Here is a 20,949-nt window from a genome sequence, read left to right as displayed (position 1 = left end):
TATTCAAACTGAAACCTTAATTTACACCTCTTTCAATCAAAACACAATAAAATACTGAAATATACAAAACGCCTCTGATGTATAAATTTAAGATAATGCTGAGGAAACAATCTTCGGATCTATTGTCTTAGATATGCACATGTGAAGTTTGAAAAAGTTATCATCAAGTATATATATATATATATATATATATATATATATATATATATATATATATATATATATATATATATATATATATATATATATATATATATGCGTGTGTGTGCATACGTACGTGTGTGTGTGTGTGTGTGAGAGAGAGAGAATATTTGCTGTCTTTATGCTCGACACTGTGTTATATCCCTTTTAGGGATAAGTGCATGGCAGTTTTATTTTTGCTTAGAGCACTTCCGGATAGGAGTAAGGCGATGTAAATGCCGTTACGCGCTCAAGGATTTTATACCGTCTCGGAATAAATTGTAGGCTCTAATCTGTTTTATACATAGACAGTTATGCGCGTTGTAGAGAAACTTAAACCGTTGAAAATTATCTATATCTGTGTAGTATTCTAAACGGCTAATTAGTTTTACGTCAACAAAACGAAACGTTGAAGTGTAGTTTTCTTTGAATGTCTGAAGCAGCTAATTTATAACCATCACTCAAACAACAGATAAAACTATTATCATGGCCTAATTGTTTAGACCAACAGTGAATCAGATCAGAAGGGTTTCTCTATGGCATACAGACATACGTTACTGGCAGAAATCTGATAAAAAAAAGGCCAAGGTCAGAAAGGCATTGTTTAGTTTAGTACCAAATATTCCCGACTATCTTTATGTAATAATTAATGTTACCGGAATTTAATTCCCTTTAGGAACTTAAAAAGCTATTTGTACTCCCACGCGTTTATTTATGTCTATTTATAAAATAAAATATAGACAATTAGGTAAGATTCACAATAATTAGTCCAAATTGTTTGCAGAGCCTATGAAATTAACTTAGTTTTGCATAACGTTCATTATTTTAAAATATAAAAGTAAGTTATCGAAATGAATTTATTAATATCCAGGCTTTGCATTAAGCTCACAAAAATGTACAAAATACCACAATAAGCTACACTTTCAATACTGTCAGCTAGAACAATTGCACAAAATATCGCAATAAGCTACACCTTCGATAATGTCAGCTAGAACAACTGTACAAAATACCGCAATAAACTACACTTTCGATACTGTCAGCTAGAACAATTGAACAAAATATCGAAATAAGCTACACTTTCGATACTGTCAGCTAGAATAACTGTACAAAATTTCGCAATAACCTACACTTTCGATACTGTCAGCAAGAACAATTGCACAAAATATCGCAATAAGCTACACTTTCGATACTGTAAGCTAGAACAATTGCACAAAATATCGCAATAAGCTACACTTTCGATACTGTCAGCTAGAACAACTGTACAAAATATCGCAATAAGCTACACTTTCGATACTGTAAGCTAGAACAACTGCACAAAATATCGCAATAAGCTACACTTTCGATATTGTCAGCTAGAACAATTGAACAAATATCGCAATAAGCTACACTTTCGATACTGTCAGCTAGAACAATTGAACAAACTATCGCAATAAGCTACACTTTCGATACTGTCAGTTAGAACAATTGTACAAACTACCGCAATAAGCTACACTTTCGATACTGTAAGCTAGAACAAGTGTACAAAATATCGCAATAAGCTACACTTTCAATACTGTAAGCTAGAACAATTGCACAAAATATCGCAATAAGCTACACCTTCGATACTGTCAGCTAGAACAACTGTACAAAATACCGCAATAAACTACACTTTCGATACTGTCAGCTAGAACAGTTGAACAAAATATCGCAATAAGCTACACTTTCGATACTGTAAGTTAGAACATTTGTACAAAATATCGTATTCATCTACACTTTCGATACTGTAAGCTAGAACAATTGTGCAAAATGCATCAATAAGCTACACGTGTGATACTGTTGCTTCGTACAGAACGTCACTGTATTTTTCTGACAACTGACAACTGAATGAAAACTTGAAAAACTATATAAATTTCAGTATGTCTGTTGAAGAACATAGAAAGTTAGACAAAAACGCTGCCCTGTGTTTGTCGTGTCTTCGTAATGACATTTTATTTGTATTTTAATCCATCTTTATTTTATTTTGACCAATACATATAATCTGCGCCGTCAGCAATCGTGATTCTGAGTATTCATTTTGTGAGTTAAGTCTGACAGTGTCAGTAACTGGGTCCTAATTGAATCAAGTCTGACAGTGTCAGTAATTGGGTCCTGAGTGAGTTAAGTCTGCCAATGTCAGTAATCGGGCCCTAAGGGAGACAAGCCTACCAGAATCAGTAATTGGGTCCTAGGTAAGTAATGTCTGCCAGTGTCAGTAATTGGGTCCTAAGTGAGTCAAGTCTGCCAGTGTCAGTTATTGGGTCCTACGTGAACTAAGTCTGCCATTGTCAATAATTGGGTCCTAAGTGAGTCAAGTCTGCCATTGTCAGAAATTGGGTCCTAAGTGAGTCAAGTCTGCCAGTGACAGAAATTCGGTCCTGAGTGAGTTAAGTCTGCCAATGTCAGTAATTGGGTCCTAAGTGAGTCAAGTCTGCCAGTGTCAGTAATTAGGCCCTAAGGGAGTAATGTCTGCAAATGTCAGTAATTGGGCCCTAAGGGAGTCAAGTCTGTCAGTGTCAGTAATTGGGTCCTGAGTGAGTTAAGTCTGCCAACGTCAGTAATTGGGCCCTAAGGGATTCAAGTCTGCCAGTGACAGAAATTCGGTCTGAGTGAGTCAAGTCTGCCAATGTTAGTAGTTGGGCCCTAAGGGAGTAATGTCTGCCAATGTCAGTAATTGGGCCTTAAAGGAGTCAAGTCCGTCATTGTCAGTAATTGGGCCCTAAGGGAGTCAAGTCTGCCAGTGTCAGTAATTGGGCCCTAAGGGAGTCAAGTCTGCCAGTGTCAGCAATTGAGCCCTAAGTCTGGTGTCTATTACATCCATAGAAAGTTGTAACAATTTATATTTTCAGTCGTTTAGGAAACAAATTCGCATACCCAATTTCGTTAGTTTCAGAATTCCAAAATAAAAAAAAACACTTTTATTATTGCTTTGCAAAGTCTTCGATATGTAATAAAAAAGTAAATACTTCCAGTGAATACAATAGAAGGTATAAAAGATGGTTAAGCGATTTATCTACGATCAAACTCGATTATAATAATTGGTTACAATCAATAATAAACTTATCATAGGAAGGCCTATTTGATGATCTTGCCACTAATGATATTTTAAACAGTGTTTTGAAAATTATGTAATATTCCTTTTCTAAAATCTCAAAGGCGCATTGATAAGTTAAAACTGTAACCCAATCATATCTGGCAGAGCTTCATTAGACAGAAAATCGAACATATTGAGAGATGTGTAGCCATTTTCTCAGCAATAAGGAGATACGAAATACTTCTTGAATAATTTAACTTCATCAAACCTGCTTGAACAGAAAACAGTTTCCTGAATAATCGCATCTGTCAATAATTCATAGGCCAGTTTTAATAACAAACGAAACCCATGGGTAGTAAATTATTTTATTCCAATACATCATGTCGAAAGAAATCCCACCAAAACTCTTAACTGTTTATCTGAATGAATATATTATATTGCTGGTTTTTCACATTCAATGTAATGTAATCAATGTACATGTCACCACGGAGCTTTGCGGATGTAACATTGAAAAACATGTTCACCTGAAATACATGCCTGAACAACAATAACATTTCATGTGTGTGCTTGAGACTGTGAGTATTAATATCAATTCAGTCGTCCAATGTCAACCCCCAAACTTAAAACTGTTTAAAGCATTTGAGATCAAACATGACCAATCTTGCATGACATAAATAGTAGCTTGTCCTCTGTATTGTCTACTTTTTTCTATGGGATCAGGTAAATACCGATTATTTTTCCAAAATCCTTTCATGGAATTCTGAATCTCTTGTTGAACAAGATATGTCTTAGTAATATTATATCACACATATGCTGTCAGACATGATTTTAAGTATCCGAATAATCAAAGTAGTAAAATACCAATCAATAAAAGGTGTAACCTTAATTCAATCGTAGCAGACACACTGGCAAGACGACCTAGTAATACAATCTCATCTATCTACACAACTTACACGCGGACCCGTAGAGTACGAATTAAAAATTCTCATCCTGTATGATACTATTATTTGTATTAAATATTAATTCTGCCAACCATTATCAAGCATTCTTCTATAAAATCCAGGGATAGCACTTTCCGTTTTTTTTGGTGTATATTTATAATTCTCTATAATTAATTCTATATACCTTGATTTCTTTCATAATAATCCGGAATGACTGTGTATATAGATGAAAATTAATTACAAAATAGTCATGCGAGTGTGTCTGCTACACACGAGTGCATATAACACTACTTGAGTAGCATCATATTTTGGTGATGTCTGCATAGTCGTGAGGGAATATGGGCTCGTGTGAGCAGGCAAGGCGGTGGGTTCCGTTTACAAGCGGAAGTGGGTTCGAATCTCCGTAGTGTACGAATTAAAGGTTCTCTAACCTGTATGATAGTATTATTTGTACTACTATTATCAAGCAATCGTCTAGAGAATCCAGGGATAGCACTTTCCGTTCTGTCTGGTGTTTATTTATAATTCTCTCTCTCTCTCTGTCTCTCTGTGAATATATATATATATATATATATATATATATATATATATATATATATATATATATATATATATATATATATATGAACCGAAAATGGCCACTGTGTAATTCGATGTATATATTTCCATTGCATATATATTAAATGATCCTATAAAGAAACTAAGAACTGTGAACTTTCGGATAAATTACTCTCTCTACCCCAGTTCAACAGATTAACAGATCAACAGATCAAATTGCTTCAAATTCTTGACTTGGTTAAAAACTTCCAAAGATGTAATTATTCTGCTGGATGTAATAAATGGGTACTCTTGGCAACTACAGCAAGAGTACATGCATAAATCTTGAGTGCATTGGAGGGAACATAGTAGTAAAAGCAGAGTATGCGGGGACTTGAACAGTTCCTGGCATGTGATAGAAACATAAAGACCAGCTGATGTGATGTATTTTTCTGCAGAGATATAGGTACGTTTTCACACCACGTAGTCATATAAACTATCTGCCTGAGAATCCACGAGTGACTGTCGATATTCCATCAATTGGCAATGAAGCATTCTGAAGTACGGGTCAAATTCAATAAGAGCCCCATACTTTATAAAATTCCATTGACTGAGATGAAAATCTTGGAACGAAACGTTTAGTGGCAACAAAATATGGATCTGTGTCTTGGAGTTAGTCCCTGGAGAGCTGCTGGCAGAAGGAGAATGGACAAAAGGCCTACAAGAATGTTGTGAAATGTACAGGAAAATCAATTATCTTATCACGGGGTGCCTGGGCTATTAATGATATCAATGTTTGAACTTGTGGTGAAATCGAAAAAAATCAAACATTAAACCCCTTAGGATATTGCTGGTTGTCTTCATTACATAGATGTATAGATCTACTAATGCAAGCATTGAGTGCTTCAATCAAGACGTCGTGTGCAGAAGTGATTGCCCTGTATTCTGAATTACCTCAAATTAATAACTGGCTTAAGGTTAAATAACTTCAATTGAATTAATGAAGAGAATTCAAACATATTCCTGCAGAATGTCTGACCTACTAAGACCTGCATTTATATTTCATATCTCAGATTGTGGTAGGTCTAGCAAACATCAGTCTGGTCAGACAATATAAACACAAACATGAATTGTCGCTTATAACATGCAATTTCTACATGGCAATACATAGAAAACTGACGATACATCTTTGCAGTCTTGAGAGACTCACAGACACAGCGATCTTACTGGTACTCAAAGCCAGTTACTGTACACGTCGAGAAAAATGATTGTCTTGTATGTTGATTATCCGTTTTGGAACTTTACAGGCTTCAAAAGACTTATTAACATTTCATTTGAAAAGAAAATTAGTTTTCAGTTATCAAGAAACTTCGAACAAAAATATTACACTAGAGGTCTTAAACTTCGAAAATTTCCTGCAAGATTGTAATTATTGTCTTATTGGGAAGATATCAAACTTATTTGAAGTGTCTGAAGTTTTCCATAAGAATAAACGATTATATATATAGATACTAGTAAAATTTAAAACGCTTCAAAGTATTGGAAACTACTTAGAACTTCGCGTAATCTTTCATCTTATTGTAAACCAAATATATCTTTTGTCAAATAGATTAAAATTCCAGGTCCAAGTCATTCCCGTTGTGGATGGTTTCATTTCATCTCTCTAGTTAGCATGCTATCAAAGTAATTGGCAATAAACCCTTCTTTTCCAAGGGGTAATACAAAGTCTTGGATGAATTGTTTCTTAGAATCACTTAATTTAACATTTCTGATTATCTTGGACATGTTTTGCTATTCTCTGCATTTAATCTATGAGAAAATATTGTTTTCGAAAAAAATAGTCCAGGAATGGCCAGAATCATTCAATAGAAAGATGAGACATAATAGTATTGGAACATTTATTTTGTACTTGGTTTTCATAATAGTTTGCTTTACCACGTTTTCGTTGTGTATAGGCTTTGAATTGGTATCAGTGCACGTGCTATGTACGAGATAATGCACTTTTCATTGAAGTGCATGGTGTACTTTATTGGGACTATACATACATATTTCCATAATGGAACAAGAAGAAAAAAGAATATTTAGGTTTCGGTGGGTGGGGTAGAAAAATATTTTCATAATTATAGAAACTACAAGACACATACACTTAGCAATGTACCATCCGTAAACTCACAAGTAAGTTTATATTAAAACTGGAAAATCGTTATTCATGCCTGGTTTAGAACATTGTGGATAAGAGTGATGCTATGTTGAAATAGGATTTATTCTAAATGGTTCTATTATTTGAAATCCTTTTAAATTATATTACTAAAAGGTTACCTCGTGAAATTATGAAAATGTCTCCCAATGACATGACTAGGTACATTATCCATTAAGATTTAAATAGTCTGTCTCATTTTTTTTTAATATGTTAAACCGTATACTGCTGTGCATTAAGTATGAATTTTATGTACATTCGGAAAGCAGAGAATTTAAATTATATATATATATATATATATATATATATATATATATATATATATATATATATATATATATATACCCGCCATTCCCTTTTCTTTAAAGAGCTGATCGGATAGATTGCATGATTTCGTAATGCGAGTAATAGACATAAACAACCAGCTTATTTCAGCCAGGATTACTTGCCTTGATGGAGCCTTAAGTTGTAAAGATCAGATGTTAATATCTTGGAAAGCTAGTGTGAATCATCCGTTAGGTATGCGGTCTGGACCAAAATCCATTATTGTCAATGATATCTTAAAAGCTGAAGAAAACCGTGCATTGCTTTAGAGTCATTATAAGTAGAATGTATTGCAAATGTAGTTATACTTTCAGACCATTTACCATTTAGATTGCATGATTACTGTACTTGTCGATTTATTATATATATAAATATATATATATATATATATATATATATATATATATATATATATATATATATATATATATATATATATATATATATATAGTAACTCTTTATACACGATTGTATCAATATTCATTTTTGTTCATGACTACATTGTAACGATCATCAATAGTTAAGATATTAGATAGCTGATTTTTGTACAAAGGTATACTATTCTATAGCTAAGATATTAGATAGCTGATTTTTGTACAAAGGTATAGACTTCTATAGCTAAGATATTAGATAGCTGTTTTTTGTGCAAAGGTATAGACTTCTATAGCTAAGATATTAGTTAATTTTTGTACACAGGTATAGACTTCTATAGTTAAGATATTAGTTAATGTTTATACACAGGTATACTATTCTATAGTTAAGATATTAGTTAATTTTTGTACATAGGTATACCATTCTATAGTTAAGATATTAGATAGTTGATTTTTGTACACAGGTATACTGCTCTGTTTTAAAGTATTAAGAATGTAGATTGCTTTGAATCTATAAATAGTTGTTTACGTATGTGTTTGTGATAATTAATAATAATATTAAAATTACGACCTGTTGACAACTTGGAGGACCCGAGTGGCCGAGTGGTCTAAAGCGCTCTTCGTTATGGATCACTGCCATCTCACCTCTGTCTGCATGGGTTCGAGTCTCGGATTCGGCCAATGTGGATATGTGAGAAAGCTTGCCAGTAGCTTCTCGAGGATCGGTGGTTCTCTCCGGGGATTTGCCGGGTTCTTCCTCCACCATTACTGGCCGCCATGTATAGCCTATCGTGTGCTGAAAAATGGCGTTAAACCCTACAACAACAACTGTTGACAACTTTGGGGTAATTTCTCACTGGCCAGAGGAATCAGGTGAGTTTTTATAAGAATTAAGTTATTTCCCATTGGATGGGTTAGGTCAGGTGGGTTCTTTTACGATGTGGGATATTTGCAAAAATTCACAATGCTTGTAGAATATCCCATAAGTCTGACACATTACAAGTGCTTGGTAACAAAACAATTGTATTAGAGAGAATATGATTGATTCCTCATATTTCTTCAAATATCAAACTTGAAGAGCAGAATATTCCTAAATGCATTCTAATGACATCAAATAAATGTGTACAGAAAGGCATAGTTAGAGACTAGCAGGTACAAAATGTTCTAATAACAACTCAGCTTTTTTGAAGATACATTAATATGTTCTGATTGTAATGTGTTACCTTCACTCCTCCTTTTATTGTTAAATATTCAATTTAAATTTAAGTAACACTGAAAATGGGCATTTAATTAAATATAACAGCGTTACGTTTAAGCTAGACGATTGTATGTTCATTAAGAGTAAATTTACATGATTTATTCTGTGGATGGAATTATTGGAAGTGAACTGCGCTAGCAGTATAATAAGCCTAACCTTATAAAAAAAAACGAAAATACTATTTTTCTGTTAAAGATGCATATGTTTTTATGCTGTTTGGGAGTTTACTGTTGTCTTATTTTGCTCTCTTGGTTGAAGCTAGTTCTAGTTCAACACACTTTGAATGAGTGAACTATGGCAAGAAAATAGGACATAATGAACTGGTAGTCTAGTTCAACACATTTTGAATGAGTGAACTATGGCAAGAAAATAGGACATAATGAACTGGTAGTTACTGACAGAAGTGCTGGAAATCCTGAAACTTACAGGTGCTGTATAAACATTGGTTTGTAAACTTGGACCTTGTGAACTTATTTGTTGTAATGAAACAGAAATATACCCATGAGGTAGGAACGTCGATCAACTCAAGTATTCGGTAAAATCTTGTACATTAGGAAACAGAATGTTAAACTCTATGCAGATATGATTACCTTCATTGTGAAAGGTGCGACAGATAAAGAGAATTTACGAATTGTTCTCCTGGATTAAATAAATAAATGTATCAGTCTCGTAGCCATGACTGTACATAGTGTATTTCGCTTTCTAACCTGTCAATACGAACACTTGTGTAGGACAGTTTTCATGTATATTAATGTGCATGAAAAGAGCAAATCTTTACACGATCATTGAACAGTCAATGTGTAAAGTCGGACTAGTCATATATTCATTTGGAATTGTTGTTTTTAATATTCAGGTACGATGTTTCACTTGAGAGCTGGGGAAATTTAGTATTACAGACTATCTTCTTTCGTGGTAGCCACAAAAATAAAACCAGAGTACCGTAAACGGCATGTTATAAACCTGCATGGTGTTTAATATTATTATATGCATATAACTTAAATATCTGTACAGAAACCGCGTTCCATTATTTAGTAACGGTTAGCTTGGCAGTTGATCTGTTCATCCCATTATCCGTATGCCTCATCCTTACCCCAAGCATCAGCCATTCACAGAGCAAGTGATGTTGAAATACCGATAATATTGTAGTGCAGACACCATTTTACTTCTTTCAGTCACACTGACTTTTTATCTTAGGCATTGTAATCTAAACGTACACAGGCTTCCTATCTGACGCTCAAGCCATCCACAAGATTAGACCAGGTGTGAGATGTAAAACAAATTTTAACGTGCGGAAGTCATTTGTATCCTTTTCAATCACAGTGACCTTGAAATTGTAACTTTTAACCAAGAAAACGGTAAGTTCTTCTCCTTCTCAAACTGAAAGCCACCCAAAAAAGTTTGGTACCTGTAGATAAACTTTAAGTATTGTGCAAAATAAGCATTATTTCAGTCAGAATGACCATCACCTGTAATATTTATACATTTCCGGTTTTCGTACAACAAGCGCAAGCCATCAATAAAGTTTAGCACCTAAAGGTAATGAAAACGTGTGGAAGCTATTTTCTTACGGTCACTGTGTCCTTAACCTTATATATTTTGATACCGAAATCCATAGCGCAAGACACTGGTAACTGTAGATTTACCTCAAGTTAGACAGAAATTGGTGATGTATGATGTAATGTGATTTTGATTTTTAACGTAGCTTTAACAATTTTTCAGTCATATCGCTACGATGTCTGCAATGTTGCAGTTTATAGTGATGTCTAGCACTGGGGCATCATGCCGCAGACATGTAGCATGATGTCCCACCCAGTCACATTATCCTGACACCGGGCCGACCAGTCCTAACACTAACCTCTTAATGCTGAGCGCCATGCGAGGCAGCTGTTAGTACCATTTTTGTAAGTCTTTGGTATGACTCGGCCTGGGATCGAACCCACGACCTCCCGCATCCGAGGCGGACGCTCTAACCACTAGGCCACCGGAGCGGTACAGAAATTGGTAAGTGGCAGAGAAGGGACATCGTAACAAAAGGTGATCCGTCTTATAGCGGGCATATCAATAGTAGTTTGGCATAACTTCTTACTAATTAACATAACCTGGATTCGTGAATGACACGTAAAGGAGAAAAACGAAGAACTACCTAATTTTGAGGTGCCTTCAGTCATGAAGAAAATCTTAACCCTGCGTTAAGTTTCTCACTTCCCTGTTTTCCCAGTGTACACGGTCCTATGGAGCGCAATGTTTGTTTTATATCCTCAGAAACTCGTTGAATTGAGTCTTTTGAATTACTTGGGCCTTAAGAGGTTGTTCTAAGATTACAAGGAGACTCAACTATTGTATCGTGAATTCCATGCCATTCAAGTATGACCTAAATGAATCCTATAGTATGTATTGCATTTATTTTCATATGGGTCTGAAACTTACGTTATCCTCAGTGCATTAATCATACAGTTACTGTAAATAATTTAGTCCTAATTTTGCTTCAACATACCTGGATAACAAAAAAAACATAAATTATAACTTATTTTATTAGCATTCTAATTAATTGAGGTCTACTTATCAATAAGTACATCTGTCAGGTAATCAGTACGAGGTCATGTTCTGCAGACCTTTATATTCACCAGTCAAATTACTGTTTTTAAATTGCTGCTGAATGGAGAGAAAAAAAACTCATGTTAGATACACATAGTTGCTTAGAGTATCTCTCCCTAATACAAAAGTCAATGCTACTAACAATAAGCGGACAGGGAATTCAAAAATTCACCAGAACATGAACTATTAGGTCTCCGTTATGCCAGAAGTCTTAGTTGTAGCCACACTGCATGGGAAAGAAAGTCATTTGAATTAAATTATCCGTAATTTTAATTAACAAATACATTTTCAGAACTTGCCGATTCACGATTTTCGGCTTTATATTCTTATTCAATAGGAAAGAAACTGAATTCAATAAACACGTTCTTTTGTGTTGAAGAAGCATTCTACATTGATCAAAACGTCTCCAACAAGATGCTAAAGGAAAACGTAAAAAGAAATAAACATTTTCCTGAGCAAATACAGTTTGACAGATGAGCACCTGATGGGTGTTTAAATGAAACAATAAAAGCGTCTTCATTTTTACTAAAACGAGACTTCAAAACCATTTAAAAAAACCAACTTGGTTCACTCAGAAATGAATATATGTATCTTAATTCAATCCGAACTTCTTACACCATACTTCACAAAAGTGATGTCAGGATTAGTAGAACATAAAAGATATTTTGTAATTCGTTTACTATGAAGACGAAAAAGTTTGTTCACTCTCAGGTGTGTCATTTGGGTATGTTATCATCCAGTCATATCAGAACGTTACAAGATGCATATCCGTCGTAATGTGCCAAATGGGAACCTAGATATTCTTAAATGGAAAATGTGGCAGAACTGGCTGCCTTATCTTTGGTAACAAGTGAATATCTTAACAACCCGGATTGTTGAATGAATAGCAAAGCAAATTCCATTTTAAGATGAAACTTTGAATGCTCTTTTTAATTGGCCCATGTTGTCAAGACATTTGGATAACTCATTTCCTTAATACAAAATTATGTGGTTTTCATCTGCTTTATATTAGAACTTCAAACGTATAACGAAATTTTAGAAACCAAGGCCAAACTTTAAATATGCAAATTAGCGTCTACATACTTTACGCAAGATAAATTTGATCACATTTCTCCAAGCCATGGAAAATATTTTGAAGAAATCAACTTACTTTTACAAACATCATTGATGCGACGATATCCTTCCTTGAATGCCGTTGACTGGTAAGGAGGCAATTCATACCAGTAACCATAGCGAACTGAAAGAAAGTGAAATCAGTCCACGTTAATGTATTAGTTACTACAACACAGTCTGTCTAAAACAAATGAAAAGGCTTCATCTGAGATGAAACATTATAGGAAGAAAATACTAATTAGGCCATTACTTAATAAGATAACTAACATGAACGTTTTAAGACAACGTATTCGTAAATGTAATGACAAACATAGATGTTAAAAATTGGAGTCCAGTCGACAATAAATAAACTTGTACAATATATATGTTGGAAATGCTTCAACTGTGAAATGTAATGACCTAAAATACTCGATCTATCGAATATGCAAACTTTAGAAGTCACTCTTCTATTAATAGTAGTAGGAGTATTTACATGATTCCCGCTTTTTGTTAAGTTCCATTTCTCTTCAAGGACTATACATGATGTTGATTACCGTACCAATAAGACCGAGAGTCATACGGTTATGAAAATATTATTATAACAGAAAGTTTATGTTAAACCTGGCAACTTTCAGCAAATCACAATAAATCATATGTAAAAAGACGAAGGAGGAGGGGACGATGACGACGAAGAAGGCAAGAATGACAAGTATGGTACTGCTGGTTAACGGTTGTCCTTTGGTAATATCTGCTTCGAATTTCTTATTTCCTTCATCATAAGCTTTATGATGAACGTGGATTTACTTTTGACACGGAGGAAGACAATGATATGTCACGGTGATTGTTTGTGAAGGGTTTGGGTGATGGAGCGTTCGATAGTGGTAAATCAAGTTTATAGCTCATACTTGAGTGCTATTCTTGGCAACTAGACAATATATTCGAAAATAATGTTGCTGATTTGTTCTTGAAATTAATTATAACAATGACTTAAGTGGACTTCCGCAAGAGTTTAAGGAGTACAATATAGAAGATTAGTGACATAACATGATAAATCGCAAGTCATAAGGATTAAAATTCGTTAAATTTGGATTGGAGTTTTGAAACACAAAATTTAAAATTCTGAGCATCAAAATTCCTGTCAATTCACCACCGCTGCACATTGATCAACTTATTGATGCTAAAATATTCTGTTTTAAATATGTAGATCTGTTTACTAAGGTCTAGTTTCATTGGCTAAGGTCTAGTTTCATTGGCTGAGGTCTAATTTCATTGGCTGAGGTCTAATTTCATTGGCTGAGGTCTAGTTTCATTGGCTGATGTCTAGTTTCATTGGCTGAGGTCTAGTTTCATTGGCTGAGGTCTAATTTCATTGGCTGAGGTCTAGTTTCAGTGGCTGAGGTCTAGTTTCATTGGCTGAGGTCTAGTTTCATTGGCTGAGGTCTAATTTCATTGGCTGAGGTCTAGTTTCAGTGGCTGAGGTCTAGTTTCATTGGCTAAGGTCTAGTTTCATTGGCTGATGTCTAGTTTCATTGGCTGAGGTCTAGTTTCATTGGCTGAGGTCTAGTTTCAGTGGATGAGGTCTAGTTTCATTGGCTCATGTCTGGATGTCTGTTTGAGGCAGGCTATATGTAAGACAAGTTGTTTTAAAGCCCTGTGTTGGACACTCTAGTGGTCAAAGAGAATTTTCAGGAATAAAACCAATTCTTTATGCTGAGTGTTTAATCCACGTCTAATAATATTATTCTTCAGCAATAACAAGATTTTCAAATTTCGGTGGACATATTGCATGTCAGGTTATCAACGGTTTCATCCAGAACCAAATCGACATCGTTTAGGACCAACACGACATCGTAAGATGTCTTTAAGGGAAAGCCCATGTTGTTATGACCTTAGATTGGCAATAGGTTCATTTAAAACTAAGTAGATATCAAATCATGAGAAGTCATTTTAGTGAAAACCCTATGTTGATATGACCATCCATTCAGGAGGAGTCGTTTTTTTTTAAACCCTACGTTGATATGACCATCCATTCAGGAGGAGTCATTTTAGTGAAAACCCTATGTTGATATGACCATCCATTCAGGAGGAGTCATTTTAGTGAAAACCCTATGTTGATATGACCATCTATTCAGGAAGAGTCTTTTTAGTAAAAACCTATGTTGATATGACCATCCATTCAGGAGGAGTCATTTTAGTGAAAACCCTATGTTGATATGACCATCCATTCAGGAGGAGTCATTTTAGTGAAAACCCTATGTTGATATGACCATCCATTCCGGAGGAGTCATTTTAGTGAAAACCCTATGTTGATATGACCATCCATTCAGGAGGAGTCATTTTAGTGAAAACCCTATGTTGATATGACCATCCATTCAGGAGGAGTCATTTTAGTGAAAACCCTATGTTGATATGACCATCCATTCAGGAGGAGTCATTTTAGTGAAAACCCTATGTTGATATGACCATCCATTCAGGAGGAGTCATTTTAGTGAAAACCCTATGTTGATATGACCATCCATTCATGAGAAGTAGTAATAATAAGAGCTTCAAAATTACTGATGTGGCGGTCATACTGGCTGTCAGAGTTCTACCATCATTTACATTTAGGAACACCGAGAATACCAGAGCATTATTATGTACGTGTGTGTAAAGTTTCATGACAATCGTCGAAGTAGTTTATGAGGAGTAGAGATAAGAAACTTGTATTAACGAACGGACGGAAGACTGACGACAGACGACGGACGGACAACAGATCAAAGTCTATGCTCTTCTATTACATGACAAGTAAACCTACAAACAAATTAACAACTAAAACTTGATGAATCCTTTTAAATGATTACCGGACTATAGGTAATAGAAAAGTTATTAACATGCCATGCAGTCACTGAAGTAATAAAATGTCTATATTTTAATATGAGATTGTTTGTTCTGCCATTTTTGTAATCCGAAAACTGTTCCAACACCCGTTTTATTGCTTGAATATCAATTGAGAATGTTCATACTTATGTAGCCATTATTCAGTCATGAACAGTAAGGCAGCTAAGATTTCCAAAGAATAAGTTAACGTGAGAATGATACTAAGTCAGTTAAAATTTACAAAGAATTTGTCAGCTTGAAAATGACAGCAAGACAGTTACGGTTGCTAGTGTAATTGCTAACTTGAGAATGGCAGTAAGGCAAGTTAAGACTACCAAAGCAATTGTTAATGCTATCGTATCACTGAGTTTTCATTTAGTTTTCGAATGTTTCATTACCAACATAGTCTCAGAATACCACGATGAAAGATTAATTCGATAATCAGACTGACAGGAATAGATTTAGGATGTTTGAAATTGCTCTTTTGCATGTCTTACATTTGTTGGAGTGCCAAGATTATATTGAGTTTGTTCTCCTTAATTAACTTTAATGGCATATAATACCACTCTCCAAGACTGCCTCACTTTTTCTTTACTGTAATCAATTGCTTCAGATTAATACTTCATTTGTCTGCGTGGTAGTTGTATCGGAGATCAGACTACAGTAATGATGAGTTTGGAATTGTTGACTGGTTTTATATATATTTGTCATTCATGTGTAAGTCAGGTTGTGGGGAATACGTATCAATTTTGTTGACCTTAAAATCTCCATGGATACAGTTAACAATATTGAGTATGAAACGTCTAGAGTTTACTTGCTGCTGACATGCTGTTATTTCCTTGCAGATGGATGACTTCACTTCCTGTTTACTCTACGATTAATTGCCACTTAAAGAAAGTGCTGGAGAGAATCCAGTATTCTTTCTTTCCATGAGCTGAATTTCACAGTGCACATGAAGGTTATGTTAATCTTCCAGAACTTGCTTAACTTGACAAGCAAAGATGCCATTATGTGCCAACATTGATTAAATTACTTGCTACTATCATTAAACCTCGCAATAGAATTATATCACAACCATTCTACAAATGTATTCGTCTATAAAGGAGACCGATGTATAAAAATGCCCAATAATTTAATATTTTTCAGTCTCATGAATTAAATTAACATTGTTGTCTATTATTTGATATGAACTGCTGATTAAATAAAAATTTTGGGTTACCTATTATTCGCTGTGGACAGTTTGAAACTTAAGTTCTGGCATATGCTTGAATAAATATTTTCAAATTTGTACAATGCTCATGGACTTGTAACAAATTCACTTTTCCAAAGGAAAAAATCTCATCGTCCAAAACTTTCCGATGACTTATGACTTGCTATTTCGAATTTTGGTGTACACAATCACTTCTGAAATCACAATCAGCAGGTAGAAAGGATGCCGTACAGTCATAACCATTTTATATTTATCTATATTTAGATAAAATTACAGTTATTAAATTATAATAAGTAACAAACATTGTCAAACATTTGGATACTTTGTTTAAATCTTTACCAGACGAACCCAACCAATAAAATATATAATTTTGTGCTGTAGTCTTTTTTTGTGTGATAGATATGGAATTGTTTTACAAACAAAATTTAGGACGTGCATTATATCTAAAAGGTATGAGCAAAGTAGTCTAATGATTTTAATAAATAAGAATTTGCTTGACGAATGAAAATATTCTAAGGTTACAAAGACACTTAAATAGATTTATGTCTATCCTGACTTAAAATATGAATAAAACAGCAAACGACATAAATTTAGTATTAAATAAACTATAAATTACCTCTTGCTCACGTCACTGCAAATTAAATTTTGCATAAATGTTTTAGAAGCAGGGAGAGAACTGAGAGAATTCACAAAAGGTACGTATTGGACAACGTACTCTTTTCACGGCAACGTATATTTCAAGTACCAAACTTATTTTTCCAAACGTTGTACAAAAGAGGTGTTCACAATATAATTGATATACTATCTACCGAAGGTAACTTTTAACCTTTTTTAATAAGTTGAAAATGTTACACACATTGAAGGAAATGTATTTGCAATAATTGACAATGTTAAAACCCAACCAGGGTGGCAGAAGATGACTATGAAGGAGGGATTGCTACAGATGCATTTGGATAGCATTCTGGAACAAGATGCAATGTTTATATATCATTCTTACATAGGAATAGAACAGGGCGTATACCCTTGATGATAATTTAGTTTTAAAAGAGAAAATAAGATTGAATTAAAAATGTAGCACTGAATTAAAACCTTTGAATTGAAAGCTTATAAAAACATTTTTTTTAAGAATTACGGGAATATATAATTGATATCAAGTTAAAATAATTTCAGATCCAAGTTATAATCAAGATTTTACGCGCACAATGTTTTTTATAGAAAGTTCAAATGTCAGACGATCATAAATGAAATTGATGTTAGGTAAAAATAATCAATTATACATGTAGTATTTAAATATAAAAAAGTTAATCATATGTGGGTTTGACTACTTGAACATTTTAAGATTAGACAAGTTTGATAAAGAAGAAAAAATATTATATACGGAACAACAGACAATCCAAGACTTATTTGCTTTCCTACCATATTGAAAAAATATTCTATGTTTCTAAACACATCTTTAAGATTTGATGCTTGGATCCAGCAGTTAGGAGATTGTTTTTGATTGGAGAAATGAATTGTTAATATCCACCATTTAAATCATGTTTAAATTGTCAGAACCGTATATCTATTTTAATAATTGATAGTGTTTGAACATTTATATCTGTTACACTATTTGATCGTGTTTTGAATATGCATATATGTATGTTAATAGTTGATAGAGATTGAATATGTATACATGTTTGTTAATAGCTGATTGTGTTTGAATATGCATATATGTATGTTAATAGTTGATAGTTTGAATATGTATACCTGTTTGTTAATAGCCGATTGTGTTTGAATATGCATATATGTATGTTAATAGTTGATAGAGTTTGAATATGTATACCTATTTGTTAATAGCTGATTGTGTTTGAATATGCATATATGTATGTTAATAGTTGATAGTGTTTGAATATGAATATATGTATGTTAATAGTTGATTGATCCAGGGTGAACGTAATTATATTATACAACAAAAAGATGCGATGTTACCTAAGACCGAACATTACTTAAACCAATAATAGTACAGTTGACTGGATCATCGTGTTATATTCAAAAGGCAATGCGTCAATATTACGTTCTTTGTAAATGGATGAACATACGTATCGCTTTTAGCGGCGGAGTCAGACAGGGTGAAATTTATGTTACGGTGGTGTATACAAGTTCTTGAACGATAAATATCTTCTACATTAAGCACTGCCTTCAACTCAACATTTGGGGATAGTATCAGTATAAAACCCACTGTTGTACCTTGATATGCCCAGGCACTTGTTGATATGCCCAGGCACTTGTCTCAACTGCGTAAGCAGAAGGCTGATACTATCTTGGTCGACAACGGTAGTCAAAAATGCGTACAACATTTTGAGCTAAAACGTTCTTTGTCCTGCGGGCGGAGATCACCACGTAAAGGTTTTACTACAAATCTTTTTTGTACATGTAAATTTGAGGGTTAGTTGAGTCAGTATTTGTTAAAAATAAAACATATCTAATGCATGTAAATTCTTAGCTGTCGCGTTATATTAGCTGGAAATTGGATTAATGGATTTACTAGCTTACAACCTGTTGTTAAGTTGAGCCCTGCACGTGAACCTTAGTCTTTTTTATTTAGTCGGGGACAATTATTAGACACTATTAATTGATTATCCGATATGAAAGTCGATTGCGTGCTAGTCTTGAGTCGAAATTGATTATAAATACACATGCACGCACTTCATCCTCAAGGGGAAACAGCTACATATATGTCTGAAATACCTCTGGATTTGCCAGCGTTTCTTTCGTTCCAGGAACTCAGAGAGGGGTTTAATGCAAGCACGTGAATGTGTGTATCGCTTAAATTACGTTCTTTGTGTTTCTCCCAGTAAATGACCGTAAGAAAATTGAACGAATTTTGTCCGGGACCGTCAAAGTACAAAAACCAATGGATGACTGTCCTAGGATTGTTAGATCAGTGTTGGTAAATGTACTTTTCTCAATTATGATTTTAATCTTTTCTGCGGACGCTTATGAAGAAATGTTAAAGTATGCCCATTAGCTGACTGTGTACTTGCTGCTTTCGTATTGACACCTTCATACCTTTGACAAGTTTGGCTGTAGTAGCCTTGGATTGGGTGTATACGCATCAAAGCCCGGTAGTACAAAACCTTGAACAGTGGTACTGATAGTTCACGACCTTCTATTTCATACATAAAAGTGATATCGAATAAAGACATTAGCCGGTGAGGCGGGCATATTTTTTCTCATGTTTATTTTTCAAAGCAGGCAGAAAAAGCTAATATGGGTTATCATGTTTTTCATTATTGAAAAAAAGCATCGTATGACTGGGTTGCTCTGAGTACTGTCATCGAGTTAGAAAGCTGTTGTTCCAATGCTTTTGCTACCGTCCTGATTTCTATTTTTCCATGGTCAAAACACTGCTTATTATAAATCTCCACCGAGGCTTTTTATGATCTCGTCGCGAGCTTCAGCTCTTTCATGGGCTTTTTGCCACATCGTCAAATACAACCAAGGTCTAGACAGTATTTCATTCTTCACGGTCACATACTTTTCGACTTCATCGAAGATACGTTTTAACTGTTCTTCGAAGATAGAATTGTATGGTAGTGATTTAATAAATGGTTAGAAACTGCGCTGATCCTTGTTCGGCAAATACGCAAACTGCGTCGCGCTTTAGTCTTTCGAGGAGAGTTCCGAGTAATAAAATTTCCTTCATAGGAATGAATCCTTTGATTTAAATTATAACTGCAAAGGGTTTGAAAATGTTGGTTTACAGAATCCCAATTCCAGACACACCATTACATCTTCATCCACCGCGTTTCCTGTGTGCTTGTACCTTTTTATAGAGGCAGCGTCTCTGATGAGCCTCAGCTCGAATGAAGTTTCGGACATCCAGATTCGTTTTTATTCAGAGGTCCTTGGGATCGTGGATGTTTGGATATAATTGGGTATAGCGACATTGTAATTCGTCTATGAGCAGCGGAATATGGAAGCGACACTAATCCTTAGTGCGTTTTACTGGCGAGACAGAGGTAACGAGATATCAGTGATGTGAAAGAAGAAGCAAGTTTCATTAATATCACAAGAATGTAAATAGCATAGCCTTCTTCACTTCAACACTCGCCAAAAATCAGATACCAAGTTCTCTGTGAACAGGCACAAGCAGTGCATTTTTCTGCCAGTACTGTGATGTGATATTACGCGGTTTTTCCGATTATAACTGCATACCCCGACCGAAATGGTATCGTAAATTCAGTTTTATCAAATATCAAGCTGGAATAAATGTGGCAATCGTGCCTGAGATGCGGTACTTTCGGCTACTGTTCTTGCTACAGAGAAAAGCTCAATTACCCTTAAGTGATCGCGAGTT

At 34.5% G+C, this 20,949-nt stretch overlaps 1 protein-coding gene across 2 annotated transcripts in view; it reads right to left on the bottom strand.

Annotated features, from left to right (window-relative positions):
* Positions 1-20,949, bottom strand: part of LOC149784986 (uncharacterized) — a 150,792-nt gene that overhangs the window by 39,163 nt on the left and 90,680 nt on the right. For both annotated transcript variants that reach the window (XR_016425344.1, XM_089978664.1), the window contains exon 2: positions 12,603-12,689. Coding sequence is in view for 1 of the 2 variants with exons in the window: in XM_089978664.1 (XP_089834790.1) it covers positions 12,603-12,689 (87 nt within the window). In the remaining variant the exon portion in view is untranslated. The remainder of the gene's footprint in view (positions 1-12,602; positions 12,690-20,949) is intronic.

This window comes from Sinohyriopsis cumingii, chromosome 13 (assembly GCF_028554795.1).
Source record: "Sinohyriopsis cumingii isolate HCF-2022 chromosome 13, ASM2855479v2, whole genome shotgun sequence".
NCBI lineage: Eukaryota > Metazoa > Mollusca > Bivalvia > Unionida > Unionidae > Sinohyriopsis > Sinohyriopsis cumingii.
Note: the sequence above shows the minus strand (reverse complement) of the source record. Positions and strands in the feature narration are given on the sequence as shown.